The sequence below is a fragment of the Ascaphus truei genome, chromosome 7 (genome assembly GCF_040206685.1).
Source record: "Ascaphus truei isolate aAscTru1 chromosome 7, aAscTru1.hap1, whole genome shotgun sequence".
NCBI lineage: Eukaryota > Metazoa > Chordata > Amphibia > Anura > Ascaphidae > Ascaphus > Ascaphus truei.
The window spans coordinates 49,894,468-49,920,048 of NC_134489.1; the positions used below are offsets into that span (position 1 = coordinate 49,894,468).

The 25,581-nt window shown below is 38.0% G+C and overlaps 1 protein-coding gene across 2 annotated transcripts in view; it reads left to right on the forward strand.

Moving 5' to 3' along the window:
- Positions 1-25,581, forward strand: part of TMEFF2 (transmembrane protein with EGF like and two follistatin like domains 2) — a 525,146-nt gene that overhangs the window by 380,410 nt on the left and 119,155 nt on the right. For both annotated transcript variants that reach the window (XM_075608340.1, XM_075608339.1), the window contains exon 6: positions 16,925-17,073. In XM_075608340.1, coding sequence (XP_075464455.1) covers positions 16,925-17,073 — 149 coding nt within the window. The remainder of the gene's footprint in view (positions 1-16,924; positions 17,074-25,581) is intronic.

Genomic DNA, 25,581 nt, shown 5'->3' on the forward strand with positions numbered 1-25,581 from the left:
ATATCTAAGGTCACAAACTATATATGCAGACATCTTAAAAACCAGTACAGTATATCCTCCCCAGACTGATGGTTTAGTGGAGTGTTTCAATAAATTCCTAAATACCATGCTACAGAAGGTGATTGACAAATATGGGAAAAATTGGCATTGCTTGCTACTCTACCTGATGTTCTCCATTAGGGAAGTACCCCAAGCCTCCATAGACTTCTCCCCTTTTGAGTAGTTATATGGGTGACATACTCGAGGCCTACTTGTTATAGCTAAAGAGACATAGGAATAGGAAGCTAACCCACATCATAGTATAATTGAACATATACAGTAGCTCAGATGCAGGAACATATGATGTGGGAGCAAATGCAGAAAGCCTTAGTAGCGCAGATAAACTGCTATAATCGAAATGCTAGCAGCAGAGTTTTACAACCCAGGAATAGGTTACTAGTCTTCTTCCCTACAGTAGAGACCAAGTTCCTTGCAACTTGGCATGGCCCATCATGAGATAATTAAAAAAGTGGGTAAAGTTAATTATAAAGTAAGGCCAGCTGGAATAAGAAAACCTAAGCAGTTATATCACATAAACCTACTAAAGCCCTGGAGGATAGTGAAGTCTTAATTGGTATAAAAACCTTAGACTTCTTATCTCTGACCAAGAGGTTAATATATCAGAGACACTTTCTGTCAGAAACATGAGATCAAAGATTTGGTCAGAAGCAATAGAGATGTATTATTCTCTGTGGTACCAGGAAAAATAAGGGCATCAAACATTACATACTGTAGTAACACAACCAGGGAAAAAGGTTCATCTTAAACTCTATAGTGATCCTTAAAGCCCGGAGGGAAACTATAAGCTCAGAGGTTAAGAAAATGTTAGACCTTTGGTTAATTGAAGAATCCCAGAGTGAGCTGAACAGCCCTATTATACTGTAAAACCTGACCGCACATTAAGGTTCTGTAATGACAATCGCAAATTAAATAGTATTTACAAATTTAACACTTACCAATGCCTAGGGTTGATGAGCTTATAGAGGGGCTGGGTAAAGCTCAATATCTAACAACCCTAGGCCTAATAAAAGGGTACAGAAAAGTTCCTCTCACTCAACAGGGAAAATAAAAGACCGCTTTTTCAACACCAGATGTCAATATAAGGTATTAGCTTTTTGAAAACATGGGGCCCCTTTCACGTTCCAGAGAATGATGGACAGGATTCTAAAACTCTTATACGGAAGCCTACCTGGATGATGTTGTCATCCATATTGCAAATTGGGAATCCCATCTCCTAAAAGTACAAGCCGTAACTGATTCTATTCGCTGCTGGTTTAACTGCTAATCCCTCCCAGTGTACCATTTATCTGGAAGAAGCCAAATAGCTAGGCTATTCAATTGGTTTCAGTTGGATTAGTTAAGTCACAAAGATCAAAAGTACAGATGAAAGTGCCGGTTCTGGCCCTCTTGCCTTGCGGGGCCCGCACAGCATCCTCTCCATAGCTGCGAGATTCCAGAGCCAGACTAATGGCTGCACCTCTTTTCTTGGGGTTGAGGAGGAGCGCAGGATAAGCTCGTGATATGTAAAAAATAAAAGTATATATAGTGCAGATGGTAGATCACTGCTATAGAAATAATCAGTATAGGTACTGAACTCACAAAAATCGTAGAATGTTACTGCATGTCAGAGATCCATCTCTCTCTGACTGGAGCCCTTTGTGTATCTGGGGTCAGGATGCCTCTCAGTGGAGTGGATGATATGTAAATGAAAGAAACCACAAATAGTGCATACTGTATAAACCATAAATATGTATTAATCACAAATGTTCAGGAAACTCACATTTTCCATGAATAAGATGGGTGGTGGAGAGAACCGCCGATAGAAGGGTGGTGGAATGTGAAGCTGCTGCCCGGTGCTTCACTTTGACTTGCACCTCACAGTGTAGTTCCGCATCAGTCTCTGCCATCGCGTCACTTCCGGTTTCGCGTCACAGGTGAGGGCGGGAAGCCAGAATGGGTCTGGTGTCAGCAATAGATTATTATAGCAATCCAGAGGGTAGCTATAGACATAGTAGGTCCCATTATGGTTCCCAGCTGGTCAGAGAAGCGCTACATTCTCTCAGTGGGGGACTTTGCCACCCGGTACCCTGAGGCTATAGCGCTTGCAATTATTGATGCTAAGGTGTGTGAAAGTGTAGAAATAATATCAATAAGTCTAGGGTTCAAAATATCATAGTGAGTTTATTGCACCAAGGTACAAAATTGAGAGAGAATTCAAGAATGAGCTATCTCCTCTGACCACATATTGCTTGACATAACACTTTTCTACATTTCAAATGCGTAATATGCCCCTTAAAGGGGCTGGCTTAGAGATAAAGAAAAATATAATAACTTACACAAAAACCTTATTCACGCAAAAATATATGCGTCGCAAGCTAACCTTTATCCTACATATCTCCACATAATTTGGGCCTCATAACCTCCTGACTTAAGGAGTGAACCTCTTAGCCCTTTGTGTATAGCTGCAAGATAAGAAAAGCAGGGGCTCAGCAAGAATGAGTTTGTTAGAAAACCTGTGACCATGCAATTATTTCAAATTTCATGACTTGTAGGAATTATACAAGGGTTGGTCTTTACTAGGAGCGATGCTCTGCAGCGCAGCTTTCATACACAAATAAGCAGATACACATACATACAAGCAAACACTCAAAATGGCTGCTGAGCCAAAATGGTGGTGATGATAGTCTGTCTTCATATAGCCTAACCCACACCCCTTATCTCAAATCTTCACAGTACTCCATTTATATTCTTAAAAAATAGTCTTTTAAGGATAATTCAGATAAAACTCATAAACGTCATGCTGGCCTGGAAGGTCCAAGATTGCATGACTTTGATAGTCTGAAAACTCACAGAGCTGCCAGCTATTGTATCAGCCAGATTGGTCTTTCTGCTGTCATCTTCATCTGTATTCCATTGAGGTGGACTGACTTTTCTTTCCGAGACTGCATCTTCTGTGGGGTCGTCTGTGATCAGTGGCATGACCTGGGTAGAAGGTGTTACACCCCTTTGCAGCAGAGATTTACTGCACATGACAGAGACATACAAAACAACCAGAACTGCAAGCACACAGACAAAAATCCATTCATTAGCTTCGCTCCCAGGGAACCAACCCACTCGCTAATTCCTCTCTCTCTCTCCGCCTTTCCTGAATCTCTCCTGTATCTCTGCTATCTTCTCTATGATCTCTATTAAAGACACAACATTGCTCCTTAACAAGGGCACATACGCCCCATGTTGATGCTAAAATATAGTCTCGAGCCATTCTATTCCGTAGGGCCATTAATCTATCTGAACCTTGGTTAAGTAAGTTAATGGATAAAGCTGTAAAATTAGGGCACATCCTCCTTGTAAATTTTTAGCTCCGGGCAGTAAATACATTTTTACACAAGTTTCATTGGTTGGTGGAGGCACCTGACCCATAAATTGATTGTTGTTCCCAGTGTAATGTATATAAAATCCACCTACTGGAACCTCATTTACCAGTGGAATTCGGTTTAAAGGTTTAGAAAAGTTCCCTGTAAATTGAAATTGACATTCCATTTTCTAAAATCGACAGTGTAAGGTATCCCTACCTAAGGGGCTGTTTGTGTATGTGGTATATATCCGCACAATCAGCAGGATTCATTAACCCCAAATTTATTATATATAGATCTGCAAACGTCAATAAATGTATTGTCTTTTTCCCAAGGGGTTAAATGTAATTCTCTCTTGCGTCATTGGGAGCCACTAGAGTATGGCAGAGAATCATTGTATATATTCCCTTGTGACCCATTAACCTGTGTAGCATTGTGCGAGATTGTATGATTGTCTGCAAAATTGTGTCCACAAAACAATAAACATTACAAATGTTGCAAAACCAACCATCCCTAGCACTGCCTTATCATCATCTGGATGGCGTAGGCGGATCTTGCCTAGCGGGGCATACATCTTAAAAACACACTCTAAAGCATAAAAAATAATATTGAGTCCTGAAAAAACAAATTGTTCGGATAAAACTGGGCCTTGCCTGGAGTCTTATTCCTTCGATGGTTAATGTTCTAGGATTTATTTTGCCTAGATACACTAACTGGTGGTCAGGGTAGGTCCCGTCAATACACTGACTTGATGGCACTTTGTCTTTGTTAGCTGTTTGCGGTGGCGCTTGACCATTATCCAATCACCTTCTATTAGCTGATGCTGTTTGTTGTTTTCTTTGGTAGACTGTATGGGCTGCACCTAAGAATGGAGAGACTTAAAAAAAATGTCATTAATAAAAAGCACAAGGGGAGCGCTTTTAGCCACTATAATTTAGTATCAACACAATTTTTTTTTTACCATTGTCTTAGCATCCGCATATAGACATGTGTGTTATGGAAAATAATATAAATTATCCCCTCTTTTGATCATTGATTATTTCATATATGACTTTATGTGTTTATATTGTACGCTTTGTGAAGTACTGAGTATACTTTTGACACTATTCAAATACAAAAATACCTATTCAATATTATTGTTAATAAAACAATTTCAAACTTCAGCTACTTAATATTGACGTATAGGCAGCTAAATTTTCTGGGCGTTCTGCCAAATGCCCTTGAACGGAGCAGTTAAAAAAAATCGCTGAATTAGAGCATATACTGACTGTTATACAAATTGAGGCATCCTAGAGCTAAACAAATAGAGCTTCTCATACAGCCCTATACAGGATTCATTTTTCACGGTCTCTCAAAAATAAAACAAGTCGAAATCCTTGTCTGGATCTTTTAAGCAGCTACGGCTGCTGGAACACCGGCCCACCCTGCTCTCTAGATACTCTGCCCCCGGGAACTTTAATATGACACAAGCCTCAGAACACTCACACAGCCGAAATCTCTCCCTGGGGCTTCTAACTTCCTCAGTGAGAAAAATACTGTTTACCAGGATAGGTTTTTTTTATACCTCCCTTCAATCACTGTACCATATAGTTTTTTTTACATATCCTTCCACCCAGCTCATTCCTAGTCGAGTGAGAGACCATTGGCATTAAACAGTGCACCCTGAACAGCCTGTCAGTATCTAAACATGGAAACAGCACACCAATTTTTGTGATTATAAATATTAAAGTAGATAGTTAGACAGGAGAATGTCAAAATTCAACCTGATGGGTGTTAGCCCATAAATAGTGTTAACAGTGATAACAGTCAACACCATAGAAGGGTAAATAAAACTATTACTCATACAGTTGTTTAAGGGTCTGCTGCTGAACAAGATGGCTCAACATCTCAGAAGCTGAATGAAAAAAGAAAAAAAGACAGCGCACGACCATAGTGTATATATAAAAAATATAATGTGACACAGTAAAATGGGTAAGTATTGCACGTACAGAATAGTTGTTAATTAAAGCCTGGCATGTTCAGGGTACATGTTACCACTGCTGTACTCAGACGCCTCCCTCTCCATTAAGAACCGCTGTCGCTCTCTCTCTCCGATCCTGGTGTCTGGATACGCATTCGCAACCCTTCGCTTTTGTATCCAGAAGATTTTCCTCATGTGGCATCCGGAAGAATGAGCGGCAGTTCACTTATTCAAAGGTGTCCAGAGTATTTTCAGAATCAAATTGGAACAAACAAATCTCCCACATTGCTGTCTGAGGCGTTTAGTGTTCAGAAAGAATTATCACCAGTGAGGAAACGTTCAGTAGGAAAATGCCATACCGCTCAGGAAAGCAGTGTCTTTAGCTATGTCTTTTTCTAAGTTATTTTAAGGGTTACAGTTCAGGCTTTGCCCGGAACCCGTCTTTACCTGGCTGCTGTAGACATTTTTATTACTGGCAGCCTGCTATATTGGCTGCACCTGTTCAAGGGCTTAAATAGAAGCCAGTAACTTCCAGCCCCTGCCTGAGCATTGTATATGTTTCCCTTAGTTCCTTTCTGCCCTGGGCTTTAGTTCCTGAGCCTTCCATGTTGCTTTCCAGTCCCTGTGGCTTGCCTATCCCTGTGGGTTCCCTGTGCCAGAGGACAGCCAGTTGCTGTGGCTTCCCTGTTCATTTGGAATTCCTGTTGCTGACCAGAGACCTTGACCCCGACCTCGCTTCCTGCCACCTGCCCTGACCCTTTGCCTGTTGCCTGGATTCTGCACCACTGCCGCCAGCCCTGACCTTCTGCCTGCTTACCGACTATGGATACTCTTACAGAACTCTGTCCCTGGGCTCTGGTCGATTAATTTGCATCCCTACCTCAGCCCTGTTTTTTTTGCTCAACGTTATGTAACCCTTCATGGGAGGAGATTTTTGTTTTGTCTTCATTATGTATTATGTCTTTTAATATCGTGAAAAAAAAAGGAATAAGTGTTTACAACGCTAAGTCTCAAAGTGAATATTGTAATATAAATAATACTACAGTGACTACTAAAACTTTTGCTTAAAAGTGAGGCTGCCTCGGCAAAAAAAGACCAACACAGATCAAACAAACCTAACAACAAAAACAAACAGCCGGCGCCTAAAATAAAATGAAATATCCCAGTGAATAAACTCTGACCAAATGAAGAGTCCAATCACTAGTAGCAAAAAATGGTTAGTAGAATGTTTGCCCATTTGTTTGTAAAACAAATAAATACACAATAAAATAACATTGACATAACAATATCATACTACACTATGCAATACACCCATTGATTGTGACTGTGGTAAAACCATGCCCACAATATGGCAATAAATGGGCAACCTAAAAAGAATCACAAAATAAAATACATGACATTAAAAAAAAAAAACGTTTAAAAAAAATGCATTGATTATCAATGTGTTTATCTATACCCTTAAAGGGGAATAGATAAACACATTGCCAGTCAATGGGCATCCTAAAACATCCACCCTGGAAACTCCAACCTTCATCCATCCCCTCTACCCCCAATAAATAGGGCACTGGTTTTTAACCCCTTCATTAACTTAGAGGTTAGCCACTAAGTTAATGAAGCTGCCTGTAAATGTATTTTCTGAGTCGATATTAAAGTCATGTAGTAAAAATACAATTTTTTTCACATTGATCCCATAGATCATAACCTGCGAGTTGCAGCCGCGATCTCCAAGCTAGCTAAATAGCTCGATTATTCAAAAAATGTGAGTTTGAGCATTTTTGGAGCTAATGCTCATTTTGTCATTGCAAGAGTGCTACCGATCTGGAAAAAGCACTTTTCTAGCAAGTTTGGCATGTTACCGGAGCTTTCTAAATAGCTACACTTGCAAACTCACAGAAAACTTCTAAAAATGTAAATAACAAGTGTGTGTAGCGCACAGCAAACAGTGGAGCAGGTCTCAGCAAAATGATTATTTATTGTTGGAAAGCATAAAAAAGAAGGGCACACCACTTCTACGTGCTTCAGACAAGCGCCCTTTATCATTCTTGATAAAGGGCGCTTGTCTGAAACGCGTAGAAGTGCTGTACCCTTCTTTTTCATGCATTTCCAACAATAAATAATCATTTTGCTGAGATCTGCTCCTCTGGTTGCTGTGCGCTGCACACACACTTGTTTTGGACATCCCTGGATTTGGACACGGCTGCACGCTGAGGAGATATTCCTGGGACAACAGTGAGTACCTCAATACTTACCCACAGGCCATCCCAATGAGGAGGGGGAGAGACACCATTGTTCTTACCCCCCACCTTCAGGGAGACATAGAGCCCCTGGCATGGGTCTAAGACTGTGACTGAACCACTGTTTTATTACTTATAGTTCCCAGTGCTAGTTCTCCTTTTCATTATTGAATATTGCTATGGAGACAGGACCAAGCACTTGAGCACTACCCATTCCACATATACATTTCAAACATGTAAATAAGTCACTTATCGAAGTTTACTGAATAGGCCCCATAGTCTTCTGTAGTAATTCCCACAGACATCAAGTTCAGCATAGATGCAAGTGTGTTTCTTTCTCTAACACATCAGTAGGTTGGTAAAACAAACTTAAGAAAGTAAAAGTCAATGCTCTTCTTGAGCTATACAAAGATCACCTTTTCTGCAGTTCAGTGGATATTCCCACTTACCAAGTAAATAATCAGAAAGGTTTGCAAATTATAGGCAATTTTACCTTGCAGCGTCGCAGCTCACTCCTGGCTGGTGTAGTGGGGGAGCATGAGATAACTCAGTTTTGCATCTTTAAACCACTGCCTGTTAATTAGACAAGGTGAGCTATGGCTGCTGGAGAACTGACCTACCCTTCTCTCTGGATACACCACCCCAGGTAACCTTAACATGACTTGCAGCCGATATCTGTCCTTGTGGCTTTGAATTTCCTCAGTGAGGAAAAAGATTATTTACAAGGATAGGTTTTGCATACCTTCCATCAATCACTGAACTACATACTCTTTCCAAGTGTTATCATATAGTATTTACTAGCAAGCAGTAGTTAGTACAGTACCTCACTAAAAAAGAACATATAGGTAATTGTGTAGTTTAATTGTAAAGAGGATTTTAGTATCAAAGTACAACTTTGAAAAATTAGTGAAAAGAATTACCCTTTAAAATTATGTCAAAAACTGCAAAAGTACTCATAGACTACATTTCTAAAAGGAGTAATGAAATGTACAGTACATAATTTCATGGCAACAATGCCCTTATCTAAAGTGTTTTGTATCTATAATAACTGCGCTTGGTAAGAGAACATTTTTAAAGAAAGATGCCAGAATTGAACAAAACAGTCAATTCAACTTGAATAATTCCTGCTAGTTCATGCCTTATTACTAGCAAATTGCATCCTTCTCAGTTCATCTGCACTGCAAGCATTGAAAAATAATAGGATACACCTACGGTAAATGTCAAATGCCCACACATTCTAAAGAATGCAGTATATGTTGCAGTTCTCTTGGGTAGTTTATAGCTTAATTAGAGAGATATGCTAATTAACACCACTATTTTATTACAGTGACTAGCAATTACGTTGCTTCTTTTTTATTCAGCAATCCAGATGCATTTTTATATTTTAATATTACCTTATAGTGCAAATTCAAATATTTTTTCTCTTGAAAGTCAGGATACAGCAAAAGGATCAGCAATAAATATTTGTTTGCAGCACCGTAAAATAGTTGACAAGGCTAAAAACAGCAGATAAAGAATCTTCATTGCATTTATGAGAGTATTTTTAAGGTAAATCAAACACATATTTGCATTTAATTAGCATCAACTTATTTGACCATTTCATCGCATCAACCTTGTGAGTTCTGGAAGAATTTTTACAGTAATTGCCAAAAAGATTGTTGCATAAGCATATGCATTGAAATATAATGGGCATCGGCCTGGGCTTTCAGCCAAAGATAACAACTAAATGACATTTATCAAGCAAGAAACTTTTATGCCAGATACTGTACAGAAATTCTGTATGAGGAAGCAATAGCATGGTAGGTATTAGCTATATGAATATATGAGTACACTGCGTTATGTTGTAACAATGTATACTTGTGTAATTTCCGTGTTCTAAGACATTACAGGTTACAAGCATACAATATTGGTCTGTTCATGATTTCAACCACCTGATTATTATTCCTTAATAAAACATAGGATTTTTTTTATCTTTGTACCATATTAATGATCTGAACATTTTGGGGTCTATATTCAATATGCTGTGTAACGGTCATCCCTGGTCTGGTGAAGACTCCAGCTCCATTTAAAGAATGGTGCTAAAATCTTCTCTAGCACATGTTAGATGACTATATAGAGGATATTTCACAAGGTCCTTACGGATTTGAGGTTGTCTCATTTGGACACTGTACAAAGTCTTCTGGTCTGTTCCACATTATATCGCTGAATTCCCTGCCAACCACAGTTGGGAAAGCTGCTGTAAGTTCAGACTAAAAAATATAAAATGTATTATTTATAACATATAAAATAGAATTTTGATATACCTTGTGACAGAAGGGGTAGCATTCATAAATAAAGGTGAAGCTCGGCTGACTGCCACTAAAATGTGTGTCAAGAGCTGAGAGTGTCACCTCTTGGGTCTAGCAATGCACCGTGTTATGTTTCTCTGTACCTCTGTTCCCATTAAACTGTCCCCTGCAGGATTGTAAGCTAGGGATGTCATGTGTGGTTAGGATTCCCCGTGGAAAATATCTGCAGGACTGGGACATTGGGAGTAGGAGGTCAAGGGTAGATATTAGGGGGCAACTAGACTTAAAATCTGTATACAGTGTTGCTGACCGGAGATACCGGTAGTACTGATATGTTACCCGCAAATAGTGTATGATTTGCAGGTACGCGTCTGTTGCTAAAGTTGTGGTGGGGTTTGGAGTCCACGTTCCAGAGCCCAAGTTCTCAATGTAGAAGTATAACAAAATCCTGACCTGTTGGGGTTTTACAGGTTCCCTGTGTCCTAGAAACATGAGACTTCGGGATTGGCAGTTTTAGGTGGGATATTTGGGTGAAAATTTAGTTATCTTGTTTGCAGGAGTTCGGGGGACAAAGTTACCGGTAGTCCCGTAATTCTCCCTGACGTGCAGGCATGATTTGTGGGTGCACAAGGTTAATTACACCGAGGCTACAAAGTGTCCCCCAGAAACCGGTTTTCGAGCCCAAGTATCCCAGACACATTTTCCCCACACATATCAGGTGCCCCAAATTATATAAGGTTAATAAGATAGTGTTTTAATGTTTTATACATTCTGTATCAATGTCTATACAGTCAGCCCGGACATATACATAGGTGCTGGGATGTCTGCATAGACATCGGAGTTCAATGGAGGAAAGATGTCCAGAGGTGAGAAAACCGTTTGGTGAGTGGGGAAGGGCGATATGCCAGGTCCTGAGAACAAGGGGCACCCCGTGAGGACACCTTTTGGACTGCCAGAACTTATGGAGCCGGTCAAGCGGGTGGCAATGGGTTGTCCTCTTACTGTTATTTAATGTTCCGGCCATTTTTATGTTGAGTGGGTTTCAAATATATTATATTAGAAGTTATGCTGGAGAGAATATACTTCTTATGGAGAAAAGGCATACCATAGGATTATTCGGTACAAAGGGTAAAATTTTGTGCCATATTTACTAAGCAGTGCTACTCCATACGACCCTTTCCAGCATACTGTATCTTAGTAAATATAACTTCTTAGAAGGAAAGGACTCTAAGGCCGCACTTATATTGACGTCACGCTGCGGTCGCTGCAAAAATCTAATTGAAGTGACTTAGAGCGATCGCGACCAAGCTGTCGCGTCATCGCATATGTTTTGACACGACGTTGCATAGCTGTTGCCGGCAGTATAAGCGCAGCCTAAGGGGTCGGTTCACTACACTTTGATAAATTAATTGCTCCTACCGAGCGCCATTAAATTAGTGTAAAAACAGTATTCACTAAGAAAAATCACACATTTTTTAGCGTTTGATTAAAAAAAAGCCAAACCAAATGAGTTTGTTTGCTTAACAAGCTAAATGAACGTTCCATTTCGCTCCTGCAGTCTGTAAGATCGTGCAGTTTTCATTTTAATAACATAGTATTGAAGCAGGGGGTCTCCGGAGCTGAACCACATTAATTTCAGGTCCAGGAACCCCTTGCTTTCTGAGTTACAGGCCACGGTATAGGGGGCCAGTATCTCCTGTGCGTTCAAATGTCCCGGTCACTTAACGTGGAAGATGTACAGTTGCAGGAGATACCGAAACCCCATACCGGGGCCTGTAACCCGAGAAGTAGGGTGTCCCCGGACCTGAAATTGATGCAGTTCAGCTCCATAGACCCCCTGCTTCGATACTATGTTGTTCAAATTAAAACACACCTTAGTTACCTTAGTGGCTAACCGCTAATGGTTGTACCATTTATCAATCAAATGTGATGTCACATGCCTTATTTAAGGTCTGTCACATCTCATTTGACTCCAAGAAGCCATTGGATCAACATCTCCTGGACATGGAGAAGAGAAGAAAGAAGGAAGAAAGAACTCGTCACCGGAGACTCCTCTTCAAGCAACTGAGTATCATGGACTTCTTTGCATCCTGCTGCGGATCATTGCGTCATGGGGCAAGAGTTAATGCCACTGTTGGATAAGGAGAGTGAATTTTCATCCCGGCAAAAGGTAGGAAACACATTGATTATATTTGATTTAATTGTGTATTATTTTTTAGTATGCCCATAGACTGACAATGTGTTTATCTATGCCCCTTTGAATGTATACAGATGCAGCCATGAGTATCCAAACACTTGCCTTTTAAAATCTGGGGCAATCTCCCAGAAATGCTGCAACATGTCTGTGACATTTCTGCAGACAGACAAATGGCCCATCGGATTAACACAGCGGGGGTCCCTGGCAGTCCCATTCAAACTTTGATTTTGCTATGTTATTGAAGCTTTGTGTACACTGTACACATGCACAATCGCTTGAAAAGTGCACTTAGCCAGAGCTAAATCACTTATCGGAGTGTTATGGAGTAACTGCTTAGTAAATATTTACCCTTGAATGGGCAATAAGATTTCTTATTGAAAAGCACTGCTTAGTAATTATGGGTTATTTAAATAGAAAATACAATAGATAGACCAATGACAAGTTACCATACAGTATATTCACTATTTTACAAAGTACAAATAACCCATACTTTATATACATAACAGGCATGAAGTTAAGAAAACATGCAACATTTTCATTGTCAGATTATGCTACTGTATTTTTTAATTGAAATTTGTACATATTCCTCTAGTTTAAAATGTGCTGTGCTAAATTATCTAGTTAATTCCCTTCAGGGCACCATGGTGTCTACAGTATACTACTGTTCTACAACTGGCATATACTGCAACTGTTCTAAAGCAGACAATTAAATTGTGCAGACAATCTCCAATTTTTATTGACATATAAACCTCGACATGCAAATATTAATGATGGTTATCAAGTAATTATTCCATGAATAATTTACTAATTGCCTTCAGTTGTAACATGCATTATATCTAGTGAAACTGAAGCTGTTATGGTAATTGTCCCATGCAATCTCTGAAAATATGTACTTCCATCTATTTCAGCTTGTATGAATGCCTTTTTAAATTGTTGCTTGTAGTAAAACATTATGGCACATATATACTAACAGTACTGGGCCATATGACACCAGACTCCAGAAGACACAATTCAAGTAAATAGGCCACAAGAGCCCTTGTTTACCAAGTAGTTCTATTCCATAAGAAAGCTTTCAGGTCAAAGACACCTTATGGGCCATTCACTTGCTAGGGCTGGAATGTGTCTTATGGTATAGCACTGCTTAGTAAATATGGGCCATAATGCTAACATTTTTAGAGGTATTTACAGTCAGCTAATTATGTACATATGGTTATATTTTGATTTGTATTTATGTTTGCAGATTTTTGCTTGTTGATGAACATAGAATATATTGTTTTTGGTGAGATTATGTGATTTACTGTATATTGTTTATAAGGATGTGTTATTTTTATATGACTCCGTCCATTTCTTTTAAAGCAAAGCTGTCCTTAAAATATCATGTAAAGATGCACAGCACCATTCTTTTCTTAGCTACAGTATTTAATCATTGATTTCACCTCAGTGTACTGTGCTTAAAAATATTTTGGCATTTAATAAATAAATGACAATAAACATACCATTTGTGAACTGAATCTTTATAGCTGAACAGCAAGTTTTAATGAGCCATTTAAAAATATATGTTTAAGGAACATTTACTCACAGCAGGCAAAAATAATAATTAATGTTCTTGAGTTGCCTAGAAATATATAAGCAGCCTTACAAAAATGACATTTGTGTCCTATAAAAAAATGAATGTTATTTTCACCGGTGCTGTTTCCACAATCAGAGATTAGATAAAGAATGTAAAAATGCTCTAATACATTTGAGTACTACAGAAATGTTTGAAGTTGAAAATATATTCTAACATTCCTATACTAAAATATTTCTAAAATAATTTTACTTTTATTGTTTTTATCATTCGAATATATCACTAACATTTGAACTCTTGGTTCCTAAGTGGAACTGCATCATTTAAATGGGATGTTTAATTTTGAAGTTGCAATGTGCTTGTATAGTCCATTAACTGTTGCCCATAAAATATGCTTGTTTGGGTTAGCAGGATGTCACCTACAGCTTAAGTCACTGTTCTTTTCTCACGCCATGTCCATATTAAAATGTTACCATATGCAACGCTGAATCATTTAGCATGGTATGGGACACAACTGCATTTACTGAGAGCCATAAAGCATTCAGAGGGAAAGAGCAATCTTTTAAAAAACAATCTGTCCAATATATGTTTCTTTAATTCTCCTGAGGGGAAGTGGTCAAGTGCGAAAGACTGCTTTTTCAAGTGTCAAATGCTGAGGAGAATTGACATGTTCAGCTAGATTGTCCATGGGCTCTTATGTGACAAGATGGCTTTACTAATAAGATGATTCATTGTGCATAGGCACAGATGGGATATTTAGTCTGATAACCTGAGGCTTGTGAGAAGGTGATCCGAGAAAATTTTAACCAAAAGAACAACAGGTAATAACCACCTCATTTGGGAGAGTAACTGCCCATGAAGATGCACTAGACTTAGAAGTTCAACCCCATGGACCAGTGCTTTATAGACAAAAAAAAGAAGAAATGAAGACATGCATACCTAGAATCTAAATTTATGTTTTATGTATTTGTTAGTTAGCATGCTGTTTTATCTCTGAAATTTACATGACTAACACATCTGGAACTGTTTATATTTAATACAAATGTTCAAATACTGCCATGATACTGTTGTTTACTAAAGATCAAACTACCTTTTATATCATATATATGAAATTTCATTTTAGAGGAGATTTGTTGGTGTAACACAACTTATCTACTGTGGGAGCTGCACATGATCCGGTTCTCAAGGCAAATTGCGGCTGCATTAAAACTTGCAAAAGCAAGACTGTTGCACTGAATTCAAAAGGTTTCTGGGCCTGCAGAAGATGTCAGAGTACATCTGTAATATAGAAAAAAACACCAAACAAAGGCAATGAGGCAGCGCACCACCAAAGAAATTGCATATAAACTAAAAAATGTATTAGGCCATGTAAAAAGGAGGCTGACAGTCCTCCAACACATTTCGCACCTAACAGGCTCCTTTATCACATGAGGTTTTACTGTAGGGAGCATCCACCACTGGGATTACTATGGTTGCTTCTATCCCTTCTATTGTATACCCAGTGGGGTGAGTTATTGGACGTTTCATTCCATTGTATGACGACTTGAAAAACATTTTGAAGAACCAAGGTACAACAATTAGCTCTGTATATTATAATCTTAGGAAGAAAAATAATTCATGCTGTCTCATATAAATGTTGACACTTATTATATGGTGACATTATTACTTTGTTTAAATAGTACATACTCTTTCGCTGATCTTGCAGATATCAGTTGTCGTGTCGTTGAGCACCAGCTCTCTCTTTTTTTCTTATACATCTGTAATATAGTTACATTAGGTGAAGATTTGGGACTGTATCATGGAGTGTGGATTTTGGTTGTAATGGTGAATAGCGGAGATTACCAGCATTGTATGCCTGTGAATTACAAGCACTGAATGCATGCAAGTAGGAGTGGCGTTGCTAATGATCCCGAGTTTGAGTCACTGCGTCCTCTTTGTGACCTTGGGTAAGAAATTTCTATTCCCCTCTGCCTCAGGCACCAAAAGTATATTGAAAACTTTACAGACCATGGATTTCTTGTGCTTATAAATTCTAAGTTCACCGCTGCCTACACTGTCAGCCCTGTATAAAATAATTATTGTCCCTATCCCTGAGGCATTATAATTTAGCATCTGGTGCCCGTGGCACCGGAATGTTAGTAAGCATGCTGTTTTATCTTGCCTGTGCTCATAAGGAGCTGCCATTCAAAGGACACACGTTACCATTGTGCTATTATTTTATGCAAAGTTACTTCTTCTCCCCTATGCTTATATTAGTGTCTCAATTTAAATTTTAGTGGGGCAACAGAATGCAATTTTTAGGAAATCTAAAACCTACAGTATTGCAGATACAAGGCTTGCTTTGCATTCTTAAGAAAAATAGTTAACATAAGAGGCTTACTGTAAACATCTACACATGGATAAGACTAATACAATGTACAGTAACACATATGAAGAAGTATGCTGAAGGAGTAACACATTGGTGAGAAGACTATCTTTGAAGTGAGAAATACTGATATGAATCCCAGTGTAAGATCTCTTTGTGACCTTGAGCAAGCACCAAAGAGAAGATTATACGCTTTTCGGGGCATGCATACAAAGAATTGTAGATTAGGTGTGAAAATTTCATAGATTTTAACACCCTGACAAGAATTCCACAAACTGCAATTTATTTTAACTCTTAATCCACCAATTCAACTACCCATTGTCAAATGAATACAGTATATATGACTATGCTTGGCAAACAAGGCTGCATAATAATGGCAATTTTCCTTTTAATGCATTTTGAGGGGGATTGCTGCATTAATAGATGGTCAATCAAAATTGACCAATGTATACAGTTTGCCTAGTACACATTTCACAGATACCTATTTGTGTTACTTTTATCATGTATAAAAAATATGTTATAGAGAGTTAAAAAAAAGGGGGGGGGGGAACCTCCACCATAAAGTGCAAAGCAAATAAAAATACTACTTATGAGCATATACACATGTCTCAGAAACGTCTGCAAATCTGCCTTTCCCCATTATCTTTTACCATACAGTACTTCAACTGCAGCCAAGGATTCTGGGTAATGACATGCAAATGAGCAGTCAGTGTGTCACTTTTTCCTTCCTGTCCATTTTAACATTGAGTTTATAGAGGTGAAAGGCAGGTTTGCAGACCTATTTGAGAAATGTGAATAGTTTAATTGCAGTATATGTCAAACTTTTAGTTTGCTCAAAAGTTTTGGTCAGAGTTAATTAGTAAAAGAAAAACCCCTGCAACATTTAGTCTGAAATAATTTCCTTTTTTTTTTCTTCCTTAGGTGCGTGTGTAACATTGACTGCTCTCACATCAGCTTCAATCCAGTTTGTGCTTCCGATGGGAAATCTTACGATAATCCATGTCAAATCAAAGAAGCATCATGCCAGAAACAGGAAAAAATTGAAGTCAAGTATTTGGGTCGATGTCAAGGTAATGCCTGTAGCAAAATTCATTTTGAAGACAGTTTTTCTATTTTTCTGCAGACATGAGTACCGCTGGAAGATTGCAGCTGAATAGTTTAGGGGGAGGAATCTTCCAATTCCATTTAAGAGACCTAGTCAATAAAAGATTTGATAAATCACATTTATATGTCCCCTATTACATATGAATAGAAATTGCACACTTAAAATAATAATGCTAGTTTAAGATCATATACAGCATTGTTTTTAGGAGTATCATGATTTCGGGTTTTGGAAGTCGAATTTAAAGAAACAGCAATTAAAGGTTTATTTATTTTGATTTTATAAGATAAATAATATGTGTGTGATTTTTAATTCCCTGCAAAAAAAGAAAGAAAAGGAAAAAATAGATGGTTTGTAAAATACTTTGAGGTGGATGGAATATTTGCCTTAAAATTGTTCAAATGGTTGTAGCATTTGACTCCCTTAAACTAATGCAATAATCCTTAAAGTGAAATTACCTTTTTTTTTAGATAATTTTTTTCCTCCCAGCCGGTACTCTGACATTGAATCTAATATTTCCTTCACCCGCTCCTTTGATGATGACATTAGAATTGTCACATCACCTCCCTGTGATAACTGAAGTAACCCTTAAAAATATATTCAGAATTTCCCAATAATCTTAAAATGTGAATCGTTTTAGAAGATTCTAGAGAATTAGACACCTAATATGTATTACTTATGTTTCAAAGGTTATTGCTCTTGCTGGTGCACTGTGGTGGGACATTCTGCATCATAACAAGATATATAGTGTTATCAGTGGGAGCAAAGAAGTTTGCTATACAGTATATGTGTGTCAATTTTTAGAAATCTGTCCTAGCACTTTTAATTATGACAAAACTAAATCATGAAAATCGACAAAATGCCTAAAATATGGTTTTCAATTAGTACAGACCTGAAACATATCCTTCAATTAATGGCACAACATGTTTTTTGAATCAGATTTAAAACTATACTTCAGGTGTGCTACTAAATGTTCATGTCTGTGAGAGGGCAGCTTTGTCGGTATGGTCAGAAAAGAGCTTACACATTACTTGCTTGCAATGAACAGTCCTTTATTTTCCTTACCAGGGAGGCAGAATGTACCTAGTTGCACAGAGAATAAAGCAATGAAAGTAAACCGCATAAGTCTGCAACAAAAACAATAGTCCTTAGTCCCAGGTACACCAAAGGGATTTCATGCTCTCCCCTCAGCCAGGCTCTCTACAACCTGTTTCCTCACAGATTGAGAGCAAAATGACAGCCTGAAAGAAATCTGATGTCTGTCTTTTAAACCTCCCCTTTCCAATCAGCTAGCATACCTACAGATGCAGCCACCAGTATCCGATCACTTGCCTGGGTAAAAACTAAGGCATCTCACAATAAATTGTGCAAGAAAAGGTAAGCGCAAACCCTATAAAATATCAACAAATAAATCACAAAAAAATGATATCACCAAGAGGAGATGCTGCTGGTGTGAGGAATTTCACAATCCCTCAATAGACAACAGGAGGAGTACACAGAGCGCAAGAACTCCTCTCGTGGGTAAATGGAAGTTCACAGGAATCAGATCAACATGTATTAAAAGAAAAGAGAAAAGATCATGGTACAATACAGTTTAATTAACAAAAATTCATTTGAGCAGTGAGCTCCAGTACACTCACATGCTCCACAATCATTAAAAGCAGTTTAACCAACTCAGGGTTAGGAGCGACGCCCGCAATACAGAAAACAGAGCTCACACGAATCCTCTAGGTAGGGACAGTCTCCTCTGCATCAAAACAGCGTCTGACGTCACAAGACTTCCTCAGCTTTCCTCCAAAGGTAAGGGGGGAGTAGCAGGATACAGAGTCAGCGTCAGCGTTGAGATCTTTACAGCGAGAGAACAGCTGGTTCGCAGAAAGCGGCAAGAGGCTCCACACGGCTCCACACAGCTCACGGGTCACTGCGCAATTGAAATTAACCCTACGCGTTTCATCCGGGTATTCGGACTTTTTCAGGGGTGCATGGATACAGACTCATCTCAAGACATTAAATAGTCCCCAAAAAGGGAGGGGAAACGGCGGGTGCAACACATCATAGCACAAGCCATGCCTACAATGCAGAGATTTTCACATACAGATAGCAGCCAATGTTAAATGGACACAAATAATGTATAATGGTACAAATACACAAAATTTATATAATAAAAAAATATATACATAGAATTTATATAATAAAAATATAATAAAAATATGTATACGCAAATAGACAATTAATACTATAAGGATCCAGATAGGACCTAAGTGGAGACAAAAAGGAAAATCAGCACAAGTAGTATAATAAAAATGTCATACAATAAAAATCAACGTATAAACGTATAAAAATAACGTATATTAAAAGTTGATATAAAAAGGATGTCAATCTATGTGCCCATAACAAGTATAGAAACACACATATGAACATCAATGTAAAAAGGAAACCAGATCAATATTGATGTTAAGACCTCTTGGCTTAAGTGTACGTAATTTATGTATCCAGAAGGTTTCTTTTTGGGAAATCTCCTGGATACGGTTACCTCCTCTCCAATGTGGAGTGACCAAATCAATGCCTAAATAACTCAGACCCTCAGGGTTTGAGCCATGGAACTTTTTAAAATGTAAAGGAACACTGTGATTTTCCAAACCTTTCACAATGTTCCTTATATGCTCCAGGACTCTCACCCGGAGAGGTCTTGTTGTGCGGCCCACATATTGCAGGCCGCATGGACATTGTAATAAGTAAACCACGAATGTACTTTTATAGTTAATAAAGTGGTCAATAACATGTACTTCTTTGGTCACATGGGAGGTAAAATTATTGGTTGTAGTCAGGCAGAATTTGCAAGCCTTACAGCTTGTACACTTAAAAAAGCCCTTAGGTTTTTGGCTTAGCCATGTGTCCCCCATCGACAGAGGTCTGAGCATACTGGGAGCGATTCTATCCTTAATATTACGAGCCTTAGTATAGACAACTTGTGCCCTATCAGGTAAAAAATCTTTAAGGAATTGATCGCCCTTTAAAATATGCCAGTGTTTGTTTAAAATTTGTTTAATTTTAAAATGTTCATTATTAAATTGGGTGATGAAGGGAATAAAATTGGACTTCATCTCTACTCGAGGAGTAGGTTTTAAAAGTAGACTTCTATCGCTTTCTCTCACTTTTTTTATAACAGTATTTAAATCAGTGGATATATAATCCTTCTCAAGAAATCTTTGTTCCAACATAGCAGACTGTTCCTCAAACACCCCAATATCAGTACAGTTCTTGCGTATTCGCGTGAACTGGCCTGAAGGGACATTTGAAGTCCAATTCGGATGGTGACAGCTCTTTCTACTAATATAAGTATTACAATCGGCCGATTTAAAATGGGTTTTACTTAAGACCTTCATATTCTCAACATAAAACACAAGGTCAAGAAAAGCAATGCTAGATCGGTCGAATTGATGGGTAAATTTAAGATTCATATTATTCTCATTCAGGTAAGTTATAAACTCTTCCATCAGCGTACTTGAGCCATCCCATATGAAAACGATATCGTCTATATATCGTTTCCATGACACTGGGTTCGCGCCAAATGGGTTGGAGTGGAAGATAAAATCCTCCTCCCACACACCCATAAATAAATTAGCATAACTTGACGCGAACCTGGTCCCCATGGCAGTACCCCTGGTTTGTAAATAAAATGTATTATCGAAAGAGAAATAATTATGATTTAAGATAAACTCTATACCTTCTATAATAAAATCAGTTTGGTCTTCTATGAATTTATTGGACTGTTCTAAAATTCTTTTGACGGCACTACATCCCTGAGAGTGATCTATTATGGTGTACAGCGAAGTAACATCAACAGTACACCAAATATAACTCTCCTTCCACTCTATATTTTCAAAAATGTTAATTACCTCAGTAGAGTCTCTCAAAAATGAAGGTAATGTTTTAACAAAATCCTTAAGAAAAACATCTATATACTGAGACAAATTAGAGGTAAGGGAGTTGATCCCAGAGATGATTGGACGACCCGGAGGTCTGTCCTTATTTTTGTGCACTTTAGGTAAAAAATAAAAAATAGGGATCTTAGGAAATCTGTGATACAGAAAATTAAATTCACTATCGCTCAAAATCCCAATATTTTTACCCTTATTTAATAGAACGTCCAAATCGGCCAAAAAGGATTTGGTGGGGTCGGAGGGTAAAATGGTGTATGTACTTTGATCACCGAGAATTCTAAGTGATTCCTCTAAATAGTAGTCCCTACTCATGACTACTGTACCACCTCCTTTATCCGCCGCTTTTACCACCAAACCTTTATCATTAGCTAGTTTATTAAGAGCCAAAATTTCTTTTGGTGTAATATTACTCTTACTTTTAGAGTGATTAGCTAAATCCTCAAAATCATTAATAATGAGGTTGTAGAAGGTATCTACGAAATTACCCTTATCAAATTGTGGAAAAAAAGTAGATTTGTTTTTAAGTTGTGTATGACAAAAATCAGGTGTTACAACTTTAACAGAAGGTGTGATTACTTCATCAATCTTAGGCAAATCAAATTGCCTTTTTAAAAAATGCCTTTTTAATGTAAGCTTCCTCAAGTATTTATTCGCGTCAATGAACAATTTAAAAGCATCTGGTTTAGCAGATGGCGCAAACTTTAAACCTCTAGAGAGTATTTGTAGATCTGGTTCAGTTAAAATAGTGTTACTAATGTTAAAAATTCCTGATGTATCTACTACTTTGCTTTTTTCGTTAATATGTCTTCCTCCTCTGGTTCCCCTCCTATACTTTCCTCTTTGGTTCTCTTTCCCTGAGGAGTCTGAGGATTTTTCTCCTCCAGGGTTATGAACCGATTCTCGTGCTCCCAATCTTTCAGAGCCTTCCTCCATGGGAACAGGAGCTCCTCCTCCCTCTCTTTGGATTGTTGTCCTTTCTCCAAAAAAGAGGCGGAGGAAGAGGAAACTATCTAGAGGATTCGTGTGAGCTGTGTTTGCTGTATTGCGGGCGTCGCTCCTAACCCTGAGTTGGTTAAACTGCTTTTAATGATCGTGGAGCATGTGAGTGTACTGGAGCTCACTGCTCTAAGGATTTTTTGTTAATTAAACTGTATTGTACCATGATCTTTTCTCTTTTCTTTTAATACATGTTGATCTGATTCCTGTGAACTTCCATTTACCCACGAGAGGAGTTCTTGTGCTCTCTGTACTCCTCCTGATCTCACAATAAATGCCTCAACATGCCTCAACATTTCCGTGAGATTCCTAATGGCCCATCGGATTAACACAGCAGGGGTCTCTGCTGTCCCATTCAGTTTTAATGGGACTGCAAGGCCCCCCCTTTGTGTTAATCTGATGGGCCATTAGTCTGGCTGCGGAAATCTCACAGAAATGTTGAAGTTCATTGGGAGATTGCCCCAGATTTTCTAAGGCAAGTGATCTAATACTGGTGGCTAGTACGGATTTCCTATAATACCCTGCTAAGCCCAGGAAAGCTCTCACCTGCTTTTTTGTTGTTGGTACTGGACAATCCATCAATTCCTGCACCTAGCTGCAGACAAGCTTTAGTTGTCCATTGCCAAGTATATAGCCTAAGTACTTTGTTTCACTTCTCCCTAATGGTGACATCAGGCCTGGGCATGACCAATCATGAGCCAGACCTGGTGCCCTCCTGGCTGTACTTAAGGGTAGGTACTACCCAAATTTAGCAGTGCCTCTACCCACTTGAGAGGGGCAGGTCACACAGTCGAGAGCCTGAACATTGGGCCTTCTCTGGTCCTCTTCCCTCAGGGAAGGGTGTTTGCTTGTGGACGCTGTAAAATATACCAATACGTACAGTACTAAAAACTAAAATGTTTAGTAATAAAGATGGTAGTAGATCACACAACATGACATCATTTGTGAATTGTAATACAGAGTTTGTCATATACATGCTCATCTGTGGGTGTCAAAAGAAATATGTTGGATTGACCCCTAGAATGTTTAAGATCCATATTATGGAGCATATGAGATTGATTCTTAAAAAAGATATAGTCTATCCAGTCTCTAAACATTTTAGTGAATGTCAACAAGGATCCTTGACTCATTTCAAATGTGTTGCGATTGAGCATATTAAAACCAATATCAGAGGAGGGGATAGAGTTAATGCCCTTTATCAAAGGGAAGCTTTTTGGATCTTTTCTCTGGATACCCTGATTCCTAAACGGTTAAATACAGAGTGGGATCTAAAATATTTTCTATGATAACATTAATAAACACATATATTTATATGTATATAGGTATGTGTATGTATGCTTATATAGGTATATACATTAGAAGTTATTCAAGCTTATATAAATAGGGGCCACTCTATCCCCTACTTGAATTCTTATCTATGCTCGTCAATAAATTACATTTATATAAAGAAATTATTTGCTAACTGTATTTTGTACACTGAAATTTGTGAGATATGATGTTGCTATATAGTCAGACACATTTGATATTCCTGGTGTAGAGTCCGCGTATATTCTATTATATACACGGATTCGAGTTCAACATCCTTATATTAGACTGATATCAGCTCCACTATACAGACTGAATAAATTGCCAAATCAATGTGCTATATTTAGGCCGTGCCTGTGCATTGCTATGTAATAACTAACTGATGAATAATGATAATGGCATGATATGTATTTGTTATTATAGCTAATAATTGTTTCTCATTCATGTGGAATAAGATTGTAGATCTAGATGTGTTTTGTAGCATCCAATGGATGTGCAGGAAGTTTCACTCTCTGCATGTTCATTGTTCTTTATATATCTATGTATCCTGTTAGTTTCATTATGGCACTTTTTCCCCTGATGAGTTAACTTCAAAATTCACGAACATGAATTCAAAATCATTAAAAATACATGACCTTATAACACAATATATAATCGGCCCAAAGCCCCTTTGTTGTATAAAGATATTTTTAGATTAATTAAATAGACAATGATTAATTAAATAGCTAAGGATTTTAAAGTCCAATTTCTAGTAAGTATTTCTATCAAAGGACGATCATTAAAATTCAATCCAATTGCACAGTTCAATTTTTGTACAAGAATGTTTCTAGGAACATCGAACAATGTTACTATTCGGGGTTACTAATGTTATCCCATTGGTTAGAATGTACAGCTTTAACGTTGTAAGTAATTATGCTTACACTAAGTGGGAGTTTCTGCCATACTGATCAATGCCATCACTTGTTTAATATGTTTAATTATTTTCATCTGTTTCTAATTTAGAAGGAGGGGCTATATTACTTACCTGTTCTCCTACTCCTTTAGACTCCTTGATAAAGCGCGGTTGAAGCGTGAACCGCATGGGAGAAGAGTTTTCCCTGTTCTGTCCCTAGAATGTCTTTTGTTTTTTAACATGTAACTCAATAAATCTTTTTAATTTTTATATTACTTGGTGAGCTGTTGGTGCTTTTTCACTGGGTAGTTGTCCAACCAATCTACCTTTATCTATAGTACAAAAAAAGCCTGTTCGCTCACAACCTCTGAGGTGATTTAATTGCTTGTACATGTGTTTGCTTTCAAACCTTTACAAATGAGGAAAAGCTTGTATCTCAAATCAGCTTAAAAACCCAGATATTGTGGTCTTGAGCAGACCAGATTAGGGTAATTAGATACTGTATAGCTCCCTGTCCATGTACTAAAACAATTTAAAAACGCATCTTTTTAAACTATTTACAATGTAACTGACTTTTTAAATTGAGTCCTCATCTGGCTCCCCACTGGGGGCCTTCCAACTCCCCTAGGGTACCGACCCCAACCCCAAGACACCTAACAAACACCTTTATATGAATGACTTACTACATTATTAGACAAAAAAAGTATACTCTCACTACATCACACCTGTGTGCACATGACTTATGTATGTGAAAGGGGTTAAAACATCCAGCTACCCAGCTGACTCATCTCTCTGCAGGGGACTAGAAATGTGCAATATCTCCCCCAAAACGTCACACTACACCTTAATTATGCTTCCACAACGAAGAATAATTTACGGTTTTACCCTCAGAAGTCCTTGGCCCCCTGTTTACTAGAAAAAATAATTGACACAAAAAACAATGTAGCAAAATGTGTTCGAAAATGCAGTTAATCTCTTCAAAATTGTACATCTAATTATAGCCTACACAGTGCTAATTACATTTTGGATTTACTATAATATACGAAAAGTGGAACAGTGCTTGTTTACAGAAAAGAACAGGTTACAAAGACATATTGTAAAATATATAATTGCAACCTGTTTCATAAAATTATACAGAGAACCTATACGTTACCAATGACCAGTATTAGTTCCCTTGATGTTGAAGATATGTGAACTCACGTATTATGCATAATACTCCTATGTTCAATTCTAATTTCGATACCCAAATGCATTGTTTTTATGCTCAAATGTTGCCCATGTGACACGACAGACCAATATGAGTGTGTCTTATCTCCTTCTCAATCTTTTGTGACATTTA